This window comes from Oncorhynchus gorbuscha, linkage group LG18, assembly GCF_021184085.1.
Source record: "Oncorhynchus gorbuscha isolate QuinsamMale2020 ecotype Even-year linkage group LG18, OgorEven_v1.0, whole genome shotgun sequence".
In the NCBI taxonomy this organism is placed as follows: Eukaryota; Metazoa; Chordata; class Actinopteri; order Salmoniformes; family Salmonidae; genus Oncorhynchus; species Oncorhynchus gorbuscha.
In genome coordinates this window covers 53656545-53680421 of record NC_060190.1, presented here as the reverse complement: position 1 = coordinate 53680421, position 23877 = coordinate 53656545, and the positions used below count along the sequence as shown (strand labels likewise).

The window sequence follows — 23877 nt, the reverse complement described above, 5'->3', positions numbered from 1 at the left end:
CGGGACAGTACTGGAGAAGGTGGAAAGTTTGACCTTCAACACGGGGGCCCTTCAAGTGTGCGTGCTTAAGTTTGCAGACACAATGGTGGTAGGCCTGATCACTGATGAGACAGCCTATAGGGAGGAGGTCAGAGATCTGACAGTGTGGTGCCAGCACAATAACCTCTCCCTCAACGTGAGCAAGACAAAGGAGCTGATCGTGGACTACAGGAAAAGGGGGCCGAGCACGCCTCCATTCACATCAACGGAGCTGTAGTGGAGTGTGTCGGGAGCTTCAAGTTCCTTGGTGTCCACATCACGAAGAACCTATCATGGTCCAAACACAAGACAGGTGTTGTCGTGCCCTTTTCACGACTATTCCCTCTGAGGAGTCTGAAAAGATTTGGCATCCTGACTGCTTGCAACACGGATTGGTCTGGAGCTACTTGGCATCCTGACTGCTTGCAACACGGATTGGTCTGGAGCTACTTGGCATCCTGACTGCTTGCAACACGGATTGGTCTGGAGCTACTTGGCATCCTGACTGCTTGCAACACGGATTGGTCTGGAGCTACTTGGCATCCGACTTCATATTTATTTTTTTGCACTGACTCTTACACTCTCTTGCACTCTCTTTTTATTGAACCTTTATTTATCTAGGCAAGTCAGTTAAGAACAATATCTTATTTTACAATGACGGACTACCCCAGCTAAACCCTCCTCTATTAATGCGGACGACACTGGGCCATTTGTGCGTTGTCCTACGGGACTCCCAATCACAGCCAGTTGTGATAGTACTGAGATGCAGTGCCTTAGACCGCTGCGCCACTCGGGAGCCTACTCTCACTGATACTTCAATGACACTCCAACACACACACACACACACACACACACACACACACACACACACACACACACACACACACACACACACACACACACACACACACACACACACACACACACACACACACACACACAATCTTGTACAGCTAACCTTGTGGTGACACACAATTCGGTCCCGTTCAAAATCCTATTTTCCCTAACACCTAACCCATACTCTTACCCTAACCCCAACCTCCTAACCCTAACACTAATTCTAACCTTAATTCTAAACCCCATAGAAATAGCATTTGAGCTTGTGGGCACTAACAAAATGTCCCCAGGTGGGCAAATGTTTGTTTGCTTACTATTGTTGGGGGGAATTTTGGTCCCCACAAGAATAGTTAAACACGTCCGCACACACACACACACACACACACACACACACACACACACACACACACACACACACACACACACACACACACACACACACACACACACACACACACACACACACACACACACACACACACACACACACACACACACACACACACACACACACACACACACATCTATGCATAGTCACTTTACCCCTACCTACAGTACATATTACCTCAATTACCTTGACTAACCCTTGTTATAGTTATTGTTTTACTATTTTTCCTTTTGTTTATTTAGCACATTTTTCTTACTTACTTTTTTACCAAATTAAGGGCCCATAAGTTAGCATTTCACCGTAAGGAATAGCTGTTGTATTCTGCGCATGTGAAAAATACAATTTGATATGACACTGGGGTTTTCAAAGAAAATGGTTGTGTGGAGGAGCTAGAGTGTAGAATTATTGAGAAATTGTGTTTTTTCTGGTCTGGGATTACTCTATTTTTTTGCTGTGGTACAGCACCGGCCCAGTTGGTGTGTAGGTGTATTGGAGTTCTCAGCACTCAGTAATGTGAGAGAGTACAGACACTTTAAGTGGAAAAATGTGTCTGGTGAGTATTGTGTCTTGTAAACATAGCCGGGTCCAGCTGAAGGGAGTGCTGCTGTGCTGTCCCAGGCAGCTCAACTTAACCCTGTTTATAACCATTCAGAGCTGGCCACCATGAACCCATTAGCTCTCCATCTCTGGCCCACAGGTGTCCAATGTCTCGGATAGCTGTAGTTAATGTTAGTTTAGTGTTAGGAGGGCCTTAAAAGTCTTTAATGGTACACACTTTCCATTGTGCTATGCATTCAGTGATGGAGAGGATGTTGATGGCAGGGATTTGGGGTGCCATATTTGGGTTAGTGTAGAGGCATGTCCTGGCTGTGTCTCTTTACGCTAGGCTCCTCAGACAGGAGTAATGGTCCCAGCAGTGCAGGACTAGACCCACTGTGGAGCCTGTCTCAGAGCCTGAGCTTTATAGAAAGAACCCTGGGAGGCGTGACCGGTCATAACTCTTCCACAGACAAGTGGACGAGTAGCTCATAGGCCAGGAATCTGAAGCAGGTCTGCCATTCCTCTGTTCCCTGATACGTGTGGTCCCCAGGTCCAGGGGGTCCTGGTAAAACGGTCATGACCATGAGGAGGTACACTCATCTCCTACTCGGTTCAGGGAACTTAAGGGAGGTGGGCTGGATATGGAGCGTCTCAGAGAGCCGTAACAAGCCTGAGTGTTAGGAGGCATGCAGGGAGGGAGGGTGGAGGGAAGGGCTATCCACCTGGAGCTTCTGGAGTCTGTCTGCTGCTAAGCATGGCCTCATCATTCAGTCACTACACCAGCCATGCAAAGGCGTGCACTCAAACACACACAGGCACACAATCAATTATGCACACACACACACACACACACACACACACACACACACACACACACACACACACACACACACACACACACACACACACACACACACACACACACACACACACACACACACACACACACACACACACACACACACACACACACACACACACACACACACACAGGAATCCATTAGACACACCCCACAGACACACTGTAATCCCCCTCTCTTTATAGGAGGATCTATGGTCATTATCCGTCTCTAGCCATTTGTCTGTCAGGTGATTCATACAGGCCTCCCCACATCTTTACTATTTCATATCAGTCTTGTCCCCTTTTCATGTTTGATTAAAGTCTCCATTAACATTCCTCTATTGAAGATTACGCCACACTGGGGTGAGTAAATATATAGGCTAGCTAGACCATGCTATTGATTATGCAGCAGGGAAGGTGGGGATGGAGATATCATGCAGACAGAGATCTAGCTGATGGCTTTCCTGGCAGACAGACTGCATTGACTGGCAATGGATCAACTCCCCTAGTTTGACCCTGTGATGCTCACACATCAAATGTCACTGCTCAAATTCCTCAGCACTGAAACTACACAGAAAGGGCTGAAGGTTTAACATGGCAATCTAGGGCATATGCAATTCTTGTGATTCATATTACTGAGATGAGATTTAAGGACAGAGTGGTGAGATATTCTTGTATCCTTTATCTTGTAATAGTTGTGCTACCAGATTATATTAGTTATACTTGGTGGGATGGTAATGGAAATGAATTGAGGTTATTTGAGTCCCCAGATCTTGGTAATCATCCCCTGTGATATTTAGCTTTTACATTTTCCTGGAGGCTCCTTGCCATACAACAGACAAGGGCAGCTGTTGCCAATCCCTAACACAGGCAGGCACAAACACGCCTAGGGGTTTCAAACAGCAGGATGCAAAGTTTCTTATTAATCTCTGTTCCCTGATATGTGTTCTTTTTATGGATCCGGATACCAATGTTTTGGTTTGTTGCCAATGTCTCAAACAGTGAGAGTAAACAGTATGTGAACTCAATATGCTGGCCATGATAATCTCCCACTCTTGTGTCAAGTCTTTTGTTCTTTTGAAGCCTCTTAGTAGGATACGGGGCCAATGCCTGTATTCCCGCCCCACCCTTTCATAAATCTTTTAAACACACGTTACGGTAGGGAAGCTACACATTACAGTGTTGGGGAAGCTACTCTGAAAGTATAGTTTACCAAGCTACCAATTACTTCACACTGGAAGAAGTTAAGCTACACTTAAGGCTACCATTAAGAAAAACATACTTTAAATTCATTCGAAAAATAAGTTCACTACATTCAAATGACTTTGTGATAGTCTAAATGATCTGAATCTGAAATGTCATGGACTACAAATTGCAAGACAGGTCACTCTGGGGTCAGATGTTAATAGGAAGAACAGATCACTCTGGGGTCAGATGTTAATAGCAAGAACAGATCACTCTGGGGTCAGATGTTAACAGAATGTGTCATTTACCCTATTGAACACAAAAAATGGTTTCAAGTGAGAATTGGCAGGTTTGATGTCAAAAAAATAACAGACATTCACCCATATTTTATTTCCGTAAAAGAAGTGGTGTGCTGTTCCGCTGCATAGCAAAAAGGTATTTAACTACTGGAAAAACTATCAAGATTTTAATTTAGTTGAACTACCACCAAGATACTGCAAAATGTAGTTACATTACTAGTTGAATAACATGTTGTTCACTACTCCCCAACACTGGTTATGGTATTTGTTGTAGATACAAGCTACACATAATGATGTGTTTTTATTTCCCCTGTGCCCATTTAAAGCACATGCCAGGTAAGGCACAGGAAATTGGAGAAAGTAGAAAAGAAAGTATTGACTTTGGAGGCAAGGCTTAATAATGTGTCACATTCTGACCTTAATTCCTTTGTGATGTCTTTGTTTTAGTATGGTCAGGGCGTGAGTTGGGTGGGCAGTCTGTTCTTTTTTCTATGATTTGGTATTTCTGTGTTTGGCCTGGTATGGTTCTCAATCAGAGGCAGCTGTCAATCGTTGTCCCTGATTGAGAACCATACTTAGGTAGCCTGTTTTCACCCTTGAGTGGTGGGTGATTATTTTCTGTTTCGTATCTGTACCAGACAGAACTGTTTCGGTTTCATTTCGTTCTCTTGTAGGATTTGTATTTTAGTGTTCTGAGTTCTATTAAAGAATATGAACACTTACCACGCTGCGCATTGGTCCTCACCTTCTTCAACCACAGACAACCGTTACAGAATCACCCACCACCAAAGGACCAAGCAGCGTGGTAAGGAGCAGCGCTATCTGGAGGAGATGACAACATGGGACGAGGTAGAAAGGTGGTCGGTCGACCCAGGGAGAGTGCCGGAGCCCGCCTGGGATTCTCTGTAACAGTGCGAGGAGGGATACCGGCGAATGGAGTTGGCACGGCGATAAAGGAAGCCCGAGAGGCAGCCCCAAAAATGTATTGGGGGGGGAGGGACACGGGGAGTGTGGCTAAGTCAGGTAGGAGACCTGCGCCAACTCCCCGTGCTTACCGTGGAGAGAGGTGGACGGTGTATGCATAGCCCGGTGCGTTACATCGCAGCGCCTCATATCTGCCGGGCTAGAGTGGGCATCGAGCCAGGTGCCATGAAGCCGGCTCAGCGCATCTGGTCTCCAGTGTGTCTCCTCAGGCCGGGGTAATACGGCACCAGCCCTACGCATGGTGTCCCCGGTTCGCCAGTGCGGTCTATTCCACCTCACCACACTGGCCTGGCTACAGGGAGTATCCAGCCAGGTAGGGTTGTGCAGGCTCGGTGCTCGAGACCTCCAGTGCGCCTCCACGGTCCGGTCTATCCGGTGCCTCTTCCATGCACCAGCTTTCCGGTGGCAGCCCCCCGCACCAGGCTGTCTCTCCGTCTCCTCCCTACAGGTGCTCCTGCCTGTCCAGCGCTGCCAGAGTCTCCCTTCTGTCCAGCGCTGCCGGAGTCTCCCTTCTGTCCTGAACTGTCGGAGTCTCCCTTCTGTCCAGCGCTGCCGGAGTCTCCCTTCTGTCCTGAGCTGCCGGAGTCTCCTTCCTGTCCTGAGCTGCCGGAGTCACCCGTCTGTCCTGAGCTGCCGGAGTCGCCCGCCTGTCCTGAGCTGCCGGAGCCGCCCGTCTATCCTGAGCTGCCGGAGTCGCCCGTCTGTCCTGAGCTGCCGGAGTTGCCCGTTACTCCGGTGCTGCCAGAGCCGTCCATTACTCTGGTGCTGCCGGAATCGCCCTTCACTCCGGAGCTGCCGGAATCGCCTTTCACTCCTGAGCTGCGGGAGTCTCCCCACTATCCGGTGCTGCCGGAATCTCCCGTCCATTCAGGACCCGCAGCAAGAGTCCCCAGTCCAAGGTCGGCGACGAGAACCATACTTAGGCAGCCTGTTTTCACCCTTGAGTGGTGGGTGATTATTTTCTGTTTCGTATCTGTACCAGACAGAACTGTTTCGGTTTCATTTCGTTCTCTTGTAGGATTTGTATTTTAGTGTTCTGAGTTCTATTAAAGAATATGAACACTTACCACGTTGCGCATTGGTCCTCACCTTCTTCCACCACAGACAACCGTTACATAATGGTGTGTAAAATCACTGTAATTTTAATTTCAATGTTATTTTCACGTGTCCTTATTTCCCACGTAATTTTTCCCCAAGTCGATTGATAAACGGCCACAATGAAGCAAGCCCGTCTCTGCGTGAGAGGCAATGACTTATTTTACATACCATGAATAATTCACATGTCCGGGTGAGTCACATATATCATTAAACAACATGAAATCAGAAGCCCCATTTACAGTTCATGTAGCACTTAACCTAGAAATGATACACCATTTTGTATATCAATGTTGAATCTAGGAAACTACTGTAGGTGTCAAGCATTCACAGCATGCTGTATACATTTGTTTTTAAGATTACCTGCTTCAATCGCTTTAACCAATCAATAAATAAGGGACTTGTGCCTAGAGACAAACATCAGAGTATCATAAATTAATCACATTTAACCCTTAATGTCCAGGACAGTGACTCACATCCTGCATGGCCCAGATTTAAATACATATTCAACCTGATATGAGGAGAGTTGAAGCTCAGAAGCTTAGTCTCACACATTTCCATCTCATGCATATTTCAGGTCAGGCAGAGAGCTGTGGGACATAGTAGGGTGTTGTAGTACAACGGTTACTCTCTGACAGCCAGAGAAATGGTTCATCTGGACTTCCTTCTCTCTATCCACCAGGCTATAAAGCCACAGCCCCCAGCTCCATCCCCAACTCTAGCCCCAGCTCCAACTCCAGCCCCAGCTCTAGCCCCAGCCCCAACTCCAGCCCCAGCTCCAGCCCCAACTCTAGCCCCAGACCCAACTCCAGCCCCAGCTCCATCCCCAACTCTAGCCCCATCTCTAGTTCCAGCCCTAGCCCCAGCCCTTCCCCAGCTCCAGCCCTTTCCCCAGCCCTTCCCCAGCCCCAGCTTCAGCCCCAGCTCTATCCCCAGCTCCAGCCCTAGCTCCAGCACTAGCCCCAGCCCCAGCCCCAACTCTAGCCCCAGCCCTAGCTCCAGCCCCAGCCCCAGGTCCATCCTAGCCCTAGCACCATCCCCAGCTCTAACTCCAGCCCCAGCTCCAGCCCCTCCAGCTCCAGCCCTATCCCCAGCTCCAGCCCTATCCCCAACCCCAGCCCAACCCCAGCCCTAGCCCCAGCTCCAGAACTATCCCCAGCCCTATCCCCAGCCCTAGCTCCATCCCTAGCCCCAGCTCCAGCCCAATCCCCAGCCCTACCCCAGCCCTAGCCCCAGCCCTAGCCCCAGCCCTATCTCCAGCCCTAGCCCCAGCTCCAGCCCAATCCCCAGCCCTAGCCCCAGCTCCAGCCCAATCCCCAGCCCTAGCCCCAGCCCCAGCTCCAGCCCAGTGACATGGAAGACAGGACCAGGTCACCAGGTCTCCACTCCTTAACTGATAAGGATCAGGAGTAAACCTGGTGCTCAGAATGATAATTTTTGACTACTTTAAAAGCTCTTAAAGGATGTGGAGTAGGCAGTAAACTCAATTGTTTGTCAGTCTAATGGCTCGGAGTGACATTGACTGGTTAATGTGAAGGCATTTTAAAGGGGTCAGGAATCAACCAGAGTCAATCTGGAGTACTTTACCCATCTCTCTGTCACCTACACAGACAGTGTCAGAGCCATTTCACTGATGTAATGCATCTCAGGCCTGCACATACATAGCTGACTTTCTGGCAGGGCTTTGAATCTGAAATGTTGAAACAGAGATGGGTTTTCTTTAGTCTCTGAGGTGTGCTCATAAGCACAGACTTGGAGTGGAAGGGGAGACAGCCCTGGTTCACTTGATTGATCAGGTGGTCACAGACTTGGAGTGGAAGGGGAGACAGCCCTGGTTCACTTGACTGATCAGGTGGTGACCATTCTTCCTCCCCATTTACTGTTGAGGTTGATGGTTCTCAATTCACAGTGTAGCACTCAAATCATTGTGAAATATAGTGTCTTTCAGAACTAACTACATTGTAATGTGCAGTGAAACTGTGTGCTAATGATGTGCCTACAGTTACTGCTAATAGCAATAGCACACTCTCTGGATGCATTGAAAGAATACTAAATGTTGAAAAGATTGGCAAGCTAGCGCACAGGGGTGTTGTAATCCACGATGATGTAAGACAGGTTTTGGAAAATGATTTAGTATATTATTTTGGAATAGTTGGAAAAATCACTGATGGTGTGTTGACAAACTTTGTTTACAAGTTTGTTTACAAAGTTTGCAGCCATTTTTATCTCAATATTAAATCATTTCTGGATAATAATTAAGTATCTTTCTGTGACTGTTTTCAATTAAAGTGGTCAAAAAGAAACAAAAATAGCTTCTTAGCAAAGAGCAATTACTAGGACTGTCTGGGAGTGGGGAGGGGTAAAACTGAAAACTAGCTGTTATTGGCAGAGATGTTTAACTCTCTTTCTCATTGATCTAGCAACTAATTTACCACCTGGTGTTGTCATTATCATCATTTTCACAATTTCACAGTATTATTCCAGCCTCATAGTGTGGAAATATATATAAAACACAGGAAATCACGTTTTTGTCCGTGACTGACCTATAAAGTGACGTGGTATAATGGACACACTGAAAAAGGGTCAGGAGTATCTACTATTTTTGTCATGCGGTAGTTTGACACATTTACTTACGGAAACAATCAAGTATTTTTGATTAGATAATCTTGTGATTTAAATTGGCTTTTTTAGAAAAGGGTTACGACTGGAGAGTGTTTGGATGAGTGATTCAAAGGAGTGCATAGAGGACTTGACCTAGAATACAGTTTCTGCTTGATTATCTTTTTCGTTTTTGGTCATTGCTCCTTTTCCAGGCTGACAGGTTATTATATTGAATGATAACACAGTGAGCTCTGTAAGGATTACTGTAGAACATCCTGCCTGAAGCCCAGGGGAATGCTATGCTGTATCATTCTGTCAGCAGTCAGAGTGCTCCACGTACTGTGTGTGGTAGCATATTTCACAGGGCACCGTCTGCTGCCAAAATCAACTGCCCAACTTCCTCTCTCTCCCTCAGAGCAGGCCCGAGATCCCCAGCCTCAGCCGTGTCCCACTCAGTCCCACCTCATCACTCCTCGAGCCCCTACATCATCATCAGAACCCCAGAACCGGGCATTGCAAGACCCAACAATAACCTCCAGTTACCCATAAATCTCCCTGATAGAGTGATGTCTCTCCAAAGACACATGTTAAAGTGCACCGGATACTCAGGGCGGCATGCCAAGCCCAGTTTGACTCTTTGAAAAAAGTTGGGGTTTGGGCTGATGCCACCTCATCCACAAAGCCTGTTTCATTGTAAATGCAGGATTACTGATTCATTTACCGCACAAGGACATGTTGTAATGTGGTGGTGGAAGCCCCACCTAATGGACCCTCCTTGTGTTGAAAGATTTCTGAGATGGCTCGGGCTCAAATGAAACCGAGCACTCTACTTGTTATTCTGTCCAAAATGCCATACAGTAGCAGTCTGCGTCCATCATTATGGGCATCAGTCTTACCTCAGCACGGGCAGTTTTTCCAATGCCAGTGCCCATGAATGTAGGCACATTTCTTAGCTCTGTCCACAAGAAGACTGCCCTCTGTGGTCTATGGTATTAGCTTATAGACATATTGTTCATGTTAAGATATAGCTGTACCGCCATCTATAATCCACATTTACCATTAAATATAGCCTATGATTCCAGGTGTTTAATGACATAGAAGTTCATTGAGTTTTACACACCACAGATTTGGTGAGAAAAGCACTGTGGTGCTGTAACCTGCTATTTCTACCGTGGTGGGAAAGAAAGTATAAGTGGCGGCTTTGATGTAGAAGTCAATGTTGAATGATTTGCTCCATAGAGGCTAGGCTATAGTACAGTGCTCCTGGTGAGGAGGATAAAAGAACATCACCCCTGCAAGCCACTACATGCTGTGTTTTGGAGGTCAATCGCTTCTTCATAAATACCCTCAGTAAACTATAGTCATAGTTTTGATACAAGCCGGGTTTTGCCCATATTGAAGCTGGCTAGAACTATAACAGTATTCTACATGGCTGCTCTGCGCTGTTGTTCTGCACAATTTTGACAACATTTGCTGAATATTCATACTTTATGACATGAAAGTACAGGAATAGATTCTTTTTTTAAACTTTTTTTTTTACAGTATAGTCAGTGAATTTGTGACAGTGAGTAGTGTGTGTGTGTGTGTGTGTGTGTGTACCCCTATGTGTTTGTGTATAAGTGTTGTAGAGACAGGGATCTGCATCTGTTTGGAAGTCTGCACTTGTTGCCTGTTTCCTGCCTGGTGGAGGGCAGTGGGAGCTGGGAGATGAGATGGTCAACCCTGGAGGAGGGCAGTGGGAACTGGGAGATGAGATGGTCAACCCTGGAGGAGGGCAGTGGGAACTGGGAGATGAGATGGTCAACCCTGGAGGAGGGCAGTGGGAGCTGGGAGATGAGATGGTCAACCCTGGAGGAGGGCAGTGGGAGCTGGGAGATGAGATGGTCAACCCTGGAGGAACTGGGAGATGAGATGGTCCACCCTGGAGGAGGCACGTGGGAACTGGGAGATGAGATGCTCCACCCTGGAAGAGGCACGTGGGAACTGGGAGATGAGATGCTCCACCCTGGATGAGGGCAGTGGGAACTGGGGGATGAGATGGTCAACCCTGGAAGAGGGCAGTGGGAACTGGGAGATGAGATGCTCCACCCTGGAAGAGGGCAGTGGGAACTGGGGGATGAGATGGTCAACCCTGGAGAAGGGAAGTGGGAACTAGGAGATGAGATGGTCCACCTTGGAAGAGGGCAGTAGGAACTGGGAGATGAGATGGTCCACCCTGGAGGAGGGAAGTGGGAACTAGGAGATGAGATGGTCCACCTTGGAAGAGGGCAGTAGGAACTGGGAGATGAGATGGTCCACCCTGGAGGTGGGAAGTGGGAACTGGGAGATGATGAGATGGTCCACCCTGGAGAAGGGTAGTGGGAGATGAGATGGTCCACCCTGGAGGGGGGCAGTGGGAACTGGGAGATTAGATGGTCCACCTTGGAGGAGGGCAGTGGGAACTGGGAGATGAGATGGTCCACCCTGGAGAAGGGCAGTGGGAGATGAGATGGTCCACCCTGGAGGGGGGCATTGGGAACTGGGAGTTGAGATGGTCCACCCTGGTGGAGGGCAGTGGGAACTGGGAGTTGAGATGGTCCACCCTGGAGGGGGGCAGTGGGAACTGGGAGTTGAGATGGTCAACCCTGGAGGGGGGCATTGGGAACTGGGAGTTGAGATGGTCCACCCTGGAGGGGGGCAGTGTGAATTGGGAGATGAGATGGTCCACCCTAGAGGAGGACATTGTGAATTGGGAGTTGAGATGGTCCACCCTGGAGGAGGGCAGTGGGAGCTGTAAGATGAGATGGTCCACCCTGGAGGGGGGCAGTGGGAGCTGGGAGATGAGATGGTCCACCCTGGAGGGGGGCAGTGGGAGCTGGGAGTTGAGATGGTCCACCCTGGAGGAGGGCAGTGTGAATTGGGAGATGAGATGGTCCACCCTAGAGGAGGACAGTGTGAATTGGGAGTTGAGATGGTCCACCCTGGAGGAGGGCAGTGGGAGCTGTAAGATGAGATGGTCCACCCTGGAGGGGGGCAGTGGGAGCTGGGAGATGAGATGGTCCACCCTGGAGGGGGGCAGTGGGAGCTGGGAGATGAGATGGTCCACCCTGGAGGAGGGCAGTGGGAACTGGATGATGAGATGGTCAACTCTGGAGGAGGGCAGTGGGAGCTGGAAGATGAGATGGTCCACCCTGGAGGGGGGCAGTGGGAGCTGGTAGATGAGATGGTCCACCCTGGAGGAGGGCAGTGGGAGCTGGGAGATGAGATGGTCCACCCTGGAGGGGGGCAGTGGGAGCTGGTAGATGAGATGGTCCACCCTGGAGGAGGGCAGTGGGAGCTGGGAGATGAGATGGTCCACCCTGGAGGAGGGCAGTGGGAGAGGAGATGGTACACCCTGGAGGAGGGCAGTGGGAGCTGGGAGATGAAATGGTACACCTTGAAGGAGGGCAGTGGGAGCTGGGAGATGAGATGGTCCACCCTGGAGGAGGGCAGTGGGAGATGAGATGGTACACCCTGGAGGAGGGCAGTGGGAGATGAGATGGTCCACCCTGGAGGAAGGCAGTGGGAGCTGGGAGATGAGATGGTCCACCCTGGAGGAGGGCAGTGGGAGATGAGATGGTCCATCCTGGAGGAGGGCAGTGGGAGATGAGATGGTCCACCCTGGAGGAGGGCAGTGGGAGCTGGGAGATGAGATGGTCCACCTTGAAGGAGGGCAGTCAGAGCTGGGAGATGAGATGGTCCACCTTGAAGGAGGGCAGCGGGAGCTGGGAGTTGAGATGGTACACCCTGGAGCTGATAAGGAGAGCTCCCTCCCTGGCATCCATCAGTCAGACTGCCATGCTCAACCCTACACACTAATTGGCCATCCATCTCTCAAAGCCTGACCACCTTGCCTCAAGTTAAAGCATACTCACTGTACCCACCCAAATCAAGCACATGTGTGGTCAAACACACACATATAACTCTATGGCGGGTCACCTGTCCTGTCCTGTTCTTTCCTGTCCTCTGTTGCATCCCCTGTTCTGTAGACCTGGAGGGGAATCACTGTGCCTGGATTAAAAGGGTTGGCAATGTACCAAATTCACATACCTTGAAAACCTACTCTATGAATTAAAATTAATTGTATTTTCACTTGGTCTCAAAGCACTTTACTGTGTGTGCAGGAAGCTTTCTCATCCACCACCATTGTGTATTGACCATCTGCTAACGAGGCGTGTAATACATTTGGAACACACTGCTCTGCAAATAACCTTCTCCTACACTTCTTAGAAATTGAAGTTATACCAGGTACTCCTCCTTTTTTTGTAATTAGAATATGGCTACCGACCAACCAATTAACATTGCAATAATCCCAGGCCTAAAAGCGTCTTGATCCATGTCAATTAATGTGCGTATGTGTTCTGGGGCTCATTTTGTTAATGGGCTTGTGAACAGCTGCTCTTTCTAATCTTAATGTAAAATGTGATGGCATTCTGTGGAAAGCTGAGAGGCTGCGGCTGCATCGACTCCTAGCTCTGAGAAAACTGAGTGTTGTTGAAGCACCGCTGGCCCCTCCCATTTGGCCCCTCTGTAACTTCAAACAGCTCTCTCAGGGAGGATTCAGATCAAGACAAAACCCTCCTTGCTTACTCTCAGGAAGTGTTCTAGGAAGCGCTCTTAGGTCTGTAAGCATTTCTAAAACTCCCAGGTCTCATTGCATATTCATGCACCTTCCGTGTTGAGGCCGATTCTGTCTAGTAAAAATAGACAGCCATATTGAAAAGTTGAAGGTCTCACATCCTCCATGTGCTCATATAACTCTGAAATATAGCTAGTTACCTTTGACCCCCCAGCTGAGCCAGAGGCCCAGGCTGGAATGTGTAGTCACCTCCAGACCTCAGTATAAACAGTCAGTCCTGGTCTGCTGGCTTCTCCAGGCTCCATTGCTGTCACACCATTCCCTGTTCTGGCCCAGAGGCCTCTCTCCACTCTGACTGGCCACTCTCACCTCATCTCCCTGATTAATGGACAGTGTGTCTGGCTGAGTGGCCATGCCCTTCCACTGTGCTGCCTGTTGGGAGCTTGAGGACGGATGATGGGGTTGAACAGTGCTGGTGGTGATTCAGTGAGGTACGCTCAGTACTGCAGCAGGTAATGAATTGGTGTGGCTGCCTGCTATGAAGTCTAGTCAGCAGGAGGGAGAAAGGTGATCAGTCTTTCTGGGTAAGGTCCTACTTGTCCAGCGTGTGGGTCTCTGATGGAAGGAAGCAGGTGTGTGTGAGCCTGACTGAGGGGAATCCACTCCTTCCCTCCCTGTTCTCTAAACCACCACACTCCCTAAACCACCACCAAGGGGTTCATCATTCTCACTTTACTCCCCAGCTAATTATCATTATCATTACGGGGGATAATTACCATTTCACTGCCTAACACCCATGTAGACTGCGGAGTCGCGCAAGGTTATCAATGGCAGCACAAACGCAGCCTCCTCTGCCTAATTATACGATTTGGGCTTTGTGATAACTGAATTGGATGTGAAATGTGCTATTATGCTTTGTGTATATTGGTGAGGCTCTGAGATTCTGCAAGTTCCTAAAAATACATTTGCGGCATGTGGAGCCTGTTAATTAAAAGCTTTGGTTTCCTCTGGAATATAAAGAGGAAATCCACGTGTTATGAAATGCGGGAACATTCTAAATTATATCGGGTGCTTTTCTCTTTCTTGTGTGAGTTTAGCCATACTGCACTGTGGAATCAGACCACCCGGATCATTAGTCCGATAGTTCTTTTATCCAATTTCCGAAAGGGAACTCTGACATCATCCAGAATGCATTTTTAAAATACTTATAGTTTTTACTGAATATCAAATACATCTTTGAAAAATAGCTTTAGACTACCAATCACCAACAGTAACTTATGGTTAGTAGCTAGCTTATCGAGAGGAGTTACATACATCTTTCTTTGCCCTTTTGGAGTCGGAGTTGATGCCTAACACCTGATGAATGTTGTCTCCATCTGCTCCAGCTCAACACTGGTGCTGCGGGGCTAATAAGCAGGGGAAATTCATTAGGCCTGCAGCACCCTCCTTCTTCCCCCCTCCCTCTCCCCTCTGTGTCCCTCAGAGAGAAGGCTCTGAAGGACAGCCTGCCTGGCTTGCCTCTGAAATTTCATTGGCTGGCCACAGAGGACCTCATGACAAACAGGAGACATATCTCTTTGACCCTAATTACCAGAGGTGTTTTTTCCCCACCAGCTAATCCAGCTCGTTTAGTGCGCTTGCCCCTCAAAGCCAGGGGGTAGAACTGAAGAAGCATGTGCCTGTTGAGTGGAAGTTGACCTATCATGTAGTAGCTTGGTGGCTGTGGTAGAGTTGACCAGGTTCCAGTGAACCCAGTGATCTGTTCTTTTCCATGTGGATGGTCACACTATGCCCCTCTGTTTACTACTACTGCATGTAGCCAAATATGCCCGGGTCTCAAACAAAAGCATTGCCATCTTTGACAGAGGGGATAATGGAGGTACAGTATCTGGAAATATACCATCTACAATAGGAGTATTTTTGAGACTGAAAAATGAAGTATATTTTCATTGCAATGAATCGAAATAATATCTAATCAGGGTTTGAATGGATGGACTCATTAATGGGCTCCCATCTTCGCCTATGCTCAGCTGCTGTAAATCTGCACTGCTGCGACTGTATACTGTTTGTTTGAAGGTAGTTGTCTGACTGCCCTCTCTCTCTCCTCCACAGAAACACTAATGGACTCTACCACAGCGACAGCTGAGCTGGGCTGGACAGTCTATCCCGTGTCAGGTTCCAGTGACAACAGCGTGAGTGTTACCTCATCATCTACTTAATGTCATTGAATTTTCATTTGAGTTACTTAATTAACTCGATTGCTGATTTATTAATTTGCAAGCAGATGCAGCAATACTACAGTACACTACATGTTCAGTTAATTTAAGATCCTTACAGATGGACTTTGGTTTTAAAGGTCCACTGCAGTCAAAAATGTGATTTTCTTGTGTTTTACATATAGTTCCACACTGAGGTTGGAATAATACTGTGAAATTGTACAAATAATTATGATAATACCCTTTTAGTGTAAGAACTGTTTGGAACCACCACCTGAAATTTCAATCTGTTTTGGTGGGATGGAGTTTTGATGGGATGAAGTTTTGATGGGATGGAGTTTTGATGGGATGGAGTGACATCACTAGGTGTTAAATTAGTTAATAGACCAATAGGAAATAGTTCGAAACCTCTGCCAATAACAGCTAGTTTTCAGGTTTCTGCTCCAAACTCAAACCACTCTTAGACAATCTTAGCAAAGTTCTTGCTTGAGAAATTGCTCTTTTTTAAGAAGTTATTTTTGTTTCCTTTTGACCACTTTAATTGAAAACAATCATAGTAAATTACTTAATTGTTACTCAGAAAGATTTGATATTAAGACAAAAACAACTGCATTGGACTTTTAACACCCAAAAGAAAGGATTATTTCTCCCTACTGTTGGGTGTCAAACTCAAGTTTATCAGTAAATCTGCCCTGACTGCTGTGACAGATGTGGTACTGGTAGTATTTTCATTTCTCACGTCAAGGTCAAAGGCCAGTAATATCTCAGAAAGCTCTCTTCACAGTGAGCCAAGTCTTTGTAAGAAAGAACACATCGTAAAGCTGTGCAGAAATCACGAGAGAAACTATAATCCAAATTTAACAGTGGGCTTTTGGGCTCTTTCAGAAAACATCTTCAAGCTTTTTGAAAAATGATCTCCCTCCCTCTCTTTGCAGGGGAGAGGTTTTGAGTTGGTGTTAAACTTTGCCTACTGGTGCTTTAAAAAGAAAGAAGTTCTGTAGAGGTCAATTGAGACCCATAGTATTGCGGTGGTCTTTAATATTAACTGGCTACATGCTTGGTTAGGTTTACCTTGAGTTAATGGTCTCCACTTTCTCCACTTTGACCTGAACTGCCCCCACTGCACCACACAATCTAGCCTTATGAATGTCATATTGTACAATCATAAATGCATTGCTAATTACTTCTGTTCATATGCAAGGCATGAAGCTGTGTGTTATATGGACTCTAGCAGCGTTTGATGCACACTATTTCCACACGGTGTGCCAAGGCATTGGTTTCATCTAGCCACACACAAGCCGAGCCCTCTCCGGGCCAGCCGAAACCAGAACCTCAGCCTCCTACACTTCTTCCCTCACCACATGATCCAGTCTCCTCAGACTGGGTCCAAAACACAGAGAAATATGTTGTAGACTTATTTGCTGGTGCATTTCAGAAAACCACTCCCTATTTTATTCAATTATTTATGCTTCTGTGGTTGGTATCCAGGCTGGGTTGAATTATACTGTATCATGCCGTGTGTCTTTAAGCACGAAAAAAGTAGGAGGAAGAAGAAAAAAGGGCTTCAACAGTCAACTGGTGCAACTTCAAAGATCTTCTGCAATAATTGAGCTCAACATCTCCCTCAACCTGAGGGCATGCTGTTTCTTCCCTGCTCGTTCTTACAATTAATATGAGAGAACAAAGAGGACTGGTGTATTCTTCTACCAGCTCTGGATTCAATCTAAACAGAACCAGCACTGCCATTTCCCCCTTAACGAGGCTGGGAATCTTACAGGTAGTTTGCGTCACGTCTCCCTTTCATCTTTACAAAATGTAAGGTTTAGCAAAACAATCAGAAAAGTATATTTAATTATCTATATGAATAAGTCAGAACTTCAGACTTGAAAATCAAACATTTGAAAAGGCCAGTGATTTAAATATCTGCCCTGATTAGATTTATTAATCAGTATCAATGCTTTAGGGCCTCAATTCTCACATCAAAGACAAGCCCCAGTCAGCTTTTAGTGTCCTGTATCCCTTTATGCTAGACACAAAGTCTAGAATTGTCTACTCTTGCAGCTTCAGACGAGTTTATAAGGGGCACGCTTCTACAGGTAGATTATGAAAAGCTTTTTTTTTTTAACCTCAGATGATACATTATGCGATGTCCGTGTTGAGGATTCTCTTATTTATTTCCCTGTGATTGGAGAGCCAAAGTACCTCTCAGGCCCTGATTGGTCAGGTACAAACGAGACCTATCAGATTCAGACGTTGGGGTTTTATGGGGAAATTATGGAACTGGGTGAGGACGCAATCCATTGTGAAGTCTCATGTGGCTATCGCTTTCCCAAGTGGACCAGCACAAAAGGAACAGGTGTGATTACTGGACTTGCTCAATATGCAAGTCATAGATGCTTTACAGTAGCTATTGTCTTACACATGCATGGCTTTACGGGCTTAACTGACGGATCAGTAACATTCAGCACTGCACCACACCAGCACTTGGCCTTTCACTACTCTGTAGAGCTTCATGAAATATATCATAAGGTGTTACATAGTCAACTGTACAATAGGGATACAAAATCGCTGGTACCATTTCACTTAGATGGTTTACATTTTTCTCCCAAGATTGAATTAATGGACATTGAATGAAATACATTTAAAAAAAAAATCAAATACATAGTTCTTCACTTTCCAGGTGTTGGTAGCATTACATAACCTAACATTCCAGTGAAACATGAACAAACCAACTTTTATGTGTGCTCACCAGGTGTGTTCCCATCTGTTGCACAGTCAGTTTACCCCTTATTATAGTGGCGGCTGCAGCCCTGTATTACCTAGAATAACAGTTCAACTAAAGCAGCAGCTGAAACTGCATCCAAGACCTGAAATATGTTATGATTAAGATTCCATGTAATATTTAGTCAACTATAACACATGACTTGCCTCAGGCAGAATAGGGAAGGTCTGTTGTGCACAGGGCAGGGCAGTGGGAGGAGAGGCTGTTTTGATACAAAGCAGAGTAGCGGAGAGTTTAAGTGGTCAGTGTTTCCCCTAAGTGGGAGTTGAGAGAACTGTGAACACCAGGCCTTCTGACCTTCACAGAGCTGCTGTGGAATATCACCTCTAGCCTCTAGCCCAGGGGTGTCAAACATACAGCACCAGCCCGCGAGGGGGTCCAATCCGGCCTGCTGGCAGTTTGAGTAGATATTTAAAAAAAAAAGTGAACTTTAAAAGGACTAAAACCAAATTGATACTGTGTAGAAATGATAATGGACCTATATTCATACAGTTTCATGATTGTCCAGCTCGCTAATAATCACTAGACAGTCAGGGTGCATCAAAAATTCAAAAAACGATAGAAATTTTGATGGCAAAGAAATATAACCAATTTTCAGTGCGGCCCTCCGGACTTTGCAGACAGTTACAAATTAATCTAGACATTGCACTAAAAACACCCATTATGTGGAGAGGATGTTGAGGTCTTTATATATTAAGGTCTAATGATGTGGCCTGTGGGCTCAGTAAAGAAATATTCTGTCTGACTCCATAACACAGAACTGGATTGTGGTTGTAAAGGTATGTTGGCCACAGCGCATTCTAGTCCTAGGTGCAATACTTTGATTTAATATTCTGCTTTAGTAATGATAAACATTTATTTTATGTCAACTTGTGAGTGGATTCAGAATCAGAGTAATACGTCATTAATACAGTGCCTTCTGAAAGTATTCAGACCCCTTCACTTTTTCCACATTTTTTTACGTGACAATCTTATTCTAAAATCGATTGAATAAATGTTTTCCCTCATCAATCTACACACAATACCCCATAATGACAAAGTTAAATGTTTTTTTTGTTTTTTGCAAATTTATTCAAAATAAAAACAGCTTTGATATGAGACTTGAAATTGAGCTCAGGTGCATCGTGTTTCCTTTGAGCATCCTTGAGATGTTTCTACAACTTGATTGGACTCCACCTGCGGTAAATTCAATTGATTGGGCATGATTTGGAAAGGCACACACCTGTCTATATAAAGTCCAACAGTTGTCAGAGCGAAAACCAAGTCACGAGGTCGAAAGGAATTGTCCGTAGAGCTCCGAGACAAGATTGTGTCGAGGCACAGATCTTAGTCAGGGAGGTGACCAAGAACCCAAATGGTCATTCTGACAGAGCTTCAGAGTTCCTCTGTGGAGATAGGAGAACCTTACAGAAGGATAAACATCTCTGTAGCACTCCACCAATCAGGCCTTTAAGGCACATGACAGTTTGTTAAAAGGTACCTAAAGACTCTCAGACCATGAGAAACACGATTCTCTAGTCTGATGAAACCAAAATTGTCACGTCTGGAGAAAACCTGGCACCATCCCTACGGTGAAGCATGATGGTGGCAGCATCATGCTGTGGGGATGTTTTTCAGTGGCAGGGACTAGGAGACTAGTTAGGATCGAGGGAAAGATGAATGGAGCAACGTACAGAGATCATTGATGAAAACCTGCTCCATAGCACTCAGGACCTCAGACTGGGGCGAAGGTTCATTTTCCAACAGGACAATGACCCTAAACACACAGCCAAAACAACGCAGAATTGGTTTCGGGAACAAGTCTCTGCATGTGCTTGTGGCCCAGCCAAAGCCCGGACTTGAACCCAATCGAACATCTCTTGAGAGACCTGAAAATAGCTGTGCAGCGATGCTCCCCATCCAACCTGACAGAGCTTGAGAGGGTCTACAGAGAAGAATGGGAGAAACTCCCCAAATACAGGTGTGCTAAGCTTGTAGCGTCATACCCAATAAGACTCGAGGCTGTAATTGCTGCCAAAGGTGCTTCAGCAAAAGTACTGAGTAAAGGGTCTGAAAACGTATGTAGACGGAATATGTCTGATTTTTCTTTGTCATTATGGGATATTGTGTGTAGATTGATGATGAAAAAAAAATCTATTTCATCCATTTTAGAATAAGGCTGTAATGTAACAAAATGTGTAAAAAGTCAATGGGTCTGAATACTTTGCGAATGCACTGAGTGGTGGATTTGGCACTAGACTAGTTAAAATCTTCTACTTCTTAGAGACGTTTGAGGGATCTATAGATCTGTACATTCTCTATAGCCAGGCTATAATGAACTCAGTGACTGCAATATGAAATATGGAAGTCTTTTATAAGATCCTATATTCCATGCATGTCAATTCACAACAAGTTTCCTTAAATGTCAGGTTTTGTCATTTAAAGAGTTTACTCAGCATAAAACAAGCCTGGTTATGACATATCCTGGTTATGACTTTGCATATAGCCATTTCCTTACCTAAATGGTAATGTTAAAGCATATTTAAGTATATGTAACTCATTAGAATAGAGTAACCCCTAATTTAGTATGATTGTCGATTAAAGTTGGTCTGTAAAACTATATCCTGCCTTTTTAAGACCTCTTCATCATGGGGGAAAACATCTTTGTGTGGTTATAACTTTATATGAGCACTGAAATGTCAATCCCGGGTTGGCAACTTGGCATGCATTATATTGTCATGTCTTTAATTTACTCCAAAGTAAAAATGTAAATACGATCCTTATGTAGATTGAAGGGGATTAAAGCAGCAATAAGAAGCTTGTTTGTCTAACTTTACATGTTGTACATAACAAGTGGACAATGGTAATTGAAGTTGACTGCAGCAGACCGTTCCACTCATGTCTCCCTGTGTGTCTCTCTCTGTGTGTCTCTCTCTCTGTGCCCTCCATTTGGCTGGGACTCCTGCAGTACTTGGCTCGTTTTGTTCCCCTCTTTGTAACTCAATGCAGGGACTGGGTGTCATTTGTCCTGCCCTGTCCCCTTAGGGCACAGCACTCTTACTCTAACAGATTTCCCACAACTGCAAATTGGACAACTTGGCCCCAGGAGATTTCCATTGGATTCTTTCTCCTTCATGTGAATTATTTATTTACTTGTTGTCAGTGACAGAGTGCTGGAATGTTTTGTGTGTGTGTAGCTGTTCTCTGATGCTTCAGCCATCCTGGGTCGATCCTCATACCTCAGACGTGAGAAATGAAGTTCACATTTCATGTTGTGTCATGCATGCCACTGTGGCCTTTGAATGATGTAAATGGCTCAGGAGACCGCTCACCCTGCCAGCCCACTCCACCCCAGGAAGGAGGTTCAGTTAGACACAAAATTCCATCCTAGAGATCATAAAGACTTTATTTTGGATCATTTAATGTAGCAAAAAGCTTCCTTTTGGGAATAGTTTGTGCTTTGGAGATAGTCTACTCTATAACTCATCTCTGACAGTGTGTTCTGCTTGGCTTTACAGCAGAGACACATTGTCAGGGAGACTGAAGGTCAGCTGAATTTTAACCCCATCCTGGAGTGGCTGGCAGCACTGGGAGGTAACAATCCAGAACCTCATTCTCTGAGTCCAGCATGTTCTATAATTGCATACAGCTACAGGAAGTGGCTGGCAGTTCACACATTGTGTACTTTTCCAAACTGCATACTAAGGAGAACTGCATAGCTATACAGAGCACATTCATCAGATTTCATTCTAAGGTCATTTATCATTCATATGAATCATAAGGATAAGTGGCATTTAAACTCATTATTTAGCTGAAATGAAAAGATGGCCAACAATTCCCTAACCCATTGTACATCCCGTTCACACTCAGTAGAGAAGTGCAGCAGTTTGGGTGCCAACCTCTGAGCACTAAGGGCCAAAGACACCCCATTAGAAGGAGCTCCTTTATGTGAGCCTGTGACCCCAGAACACAGGACCTTGAAGAGAGCAGCTCCTCTGGCGTGTTGTTGATTGCAAGTTCTCACTTGTTCAGTCTGTGAGCTCTTTATGTCCATAAATTAATGTTGTGTTTCAGCAGATGGAAGCTCATGCAGTGCTATGAAAGAATACCTTGATTCTGTGTGTTTCACCTTGACATATACAGGTAACTGCCAAAATAATGGAAACACTTGAGTAAATGAGGGATACAAAGTATATTGAAAGCAGGTGAGTCCACATAGGTGTGGTTCCTGAGTTAATTAAGCAATGAACATCCCATCATGTTTAGGGTTATTTATAAAAATGCCAAATTGCCTATTATTTTGGCTACCATGACTAGAAGAAGAGATCTCAGTGACTTTAAGAGGGGTCACAAAGGAGCATAGGGGGTTTAAAGTGTTTGTGTGTGTTTGTGTGTGCGTGTCTCAGTCACCAGATCTCAACCTAATTGAACACTTATGGGAGATTCTGAAGTGGCGCCTGAGACGGCGTTTTCCACCACCATCACCAAAACACCAAATTATGGAATTTCTTGTGGAAGAATGGTGTCACATCCCTCCAATAGAGTTCCAGACACTTGTCAAATATATGCCAAGGCACATTGAATCTGTTCTGGCTGCTCGTGGCGTTAACCACTTGTTCCTACCTGGCACGCAGGCGTCCCATCTAGAGCTCTGGAAATGCAAATGCGCTACGCTAAATGCTAATAGTATTAGTTAAAACTCAAACGTTCATTAAAATACACATGCAGGGTATTGAATTAAAGCTACACTCGTTGTGAATCCAGGCAACAAGTCAGATTTTTAAAATGCTTTTCGGCGAAAGCATGAGAAGCTATTATCTGATAGCATGTAACACCACAAAAGACCCGCAGGGGACGTAAACAAAATAATTAGCATATTCGGCGCTACACAAACCGCACAATAAAATATAAAACATTCATTACCTTTGACCATCTTCTTTGTTGGCACTCCTAGATGTCCGATAATCACTATTGGGTCTTTTTTTCGATTAAATCGGTCCATATATAGCCTAGATATCGTTCTATGTAGACTGTATGATAAACGAAAAAAAGAGCGTTTCATAACGTAACGTCGTTTTTTAAAATTCAAAAAGTCGACGATAAACTTTCACAAAACACTTCGAAATACTTTTGTAATGCAACTTTAGGTATTAGTACACGTTAATAAGCGATAAAATTCATCAGGAGGCGATGTAACTTCTATAGGTGTCGTCTGGAAAAAAACATGGCCGAGAGAGCTCGACCAAAACATCCGGTCGGAGAACGAAGGGAAGGAGTTCCCTTGAACCGGTTAGACCAAGAATCAATTGCGAATCAAATGACAAGACTCTAGACAACGTGTGGTAGCTGTAGGCGCTGAAACCTCGGTCTCATGTAATTCGGTTCACTTTGAACAATTCCTGGAAGTAAGTGCAAGGATATTTATTTCCATTTTCAGTGATCAGGTTTTCCTGCGCTATTCGATGAAACTCACGCTCTGTTAAAGTCACAGCCGTGATTTAACCAGTTTTAGAAA

General features: G+C 45.7%; 1 protein-coding gene across 2 annotated transcripts in view; it reads left to right on the top strand.

The window, feature by feature from the left end:
- Positions 1–23877, top strand: part of LOC124003055 (ephrin type-B receptor 2-like) — a 157093-nt gene that overhangs the window by 56709 nt on the left and 76507 nt on the right. For both annotated transcript variants that reach the window (XM_046311053.1, XM_046311052.1), the window contains exon 2: positions 15498–15577. In XM_046311053.1, coding sequence (XP_046167009.1) covers positions 15498–15577 — 80 coding nt within the window. The remainder of the gene's footprint in view (positions 1–15497; positions 15578–23877) is intronic.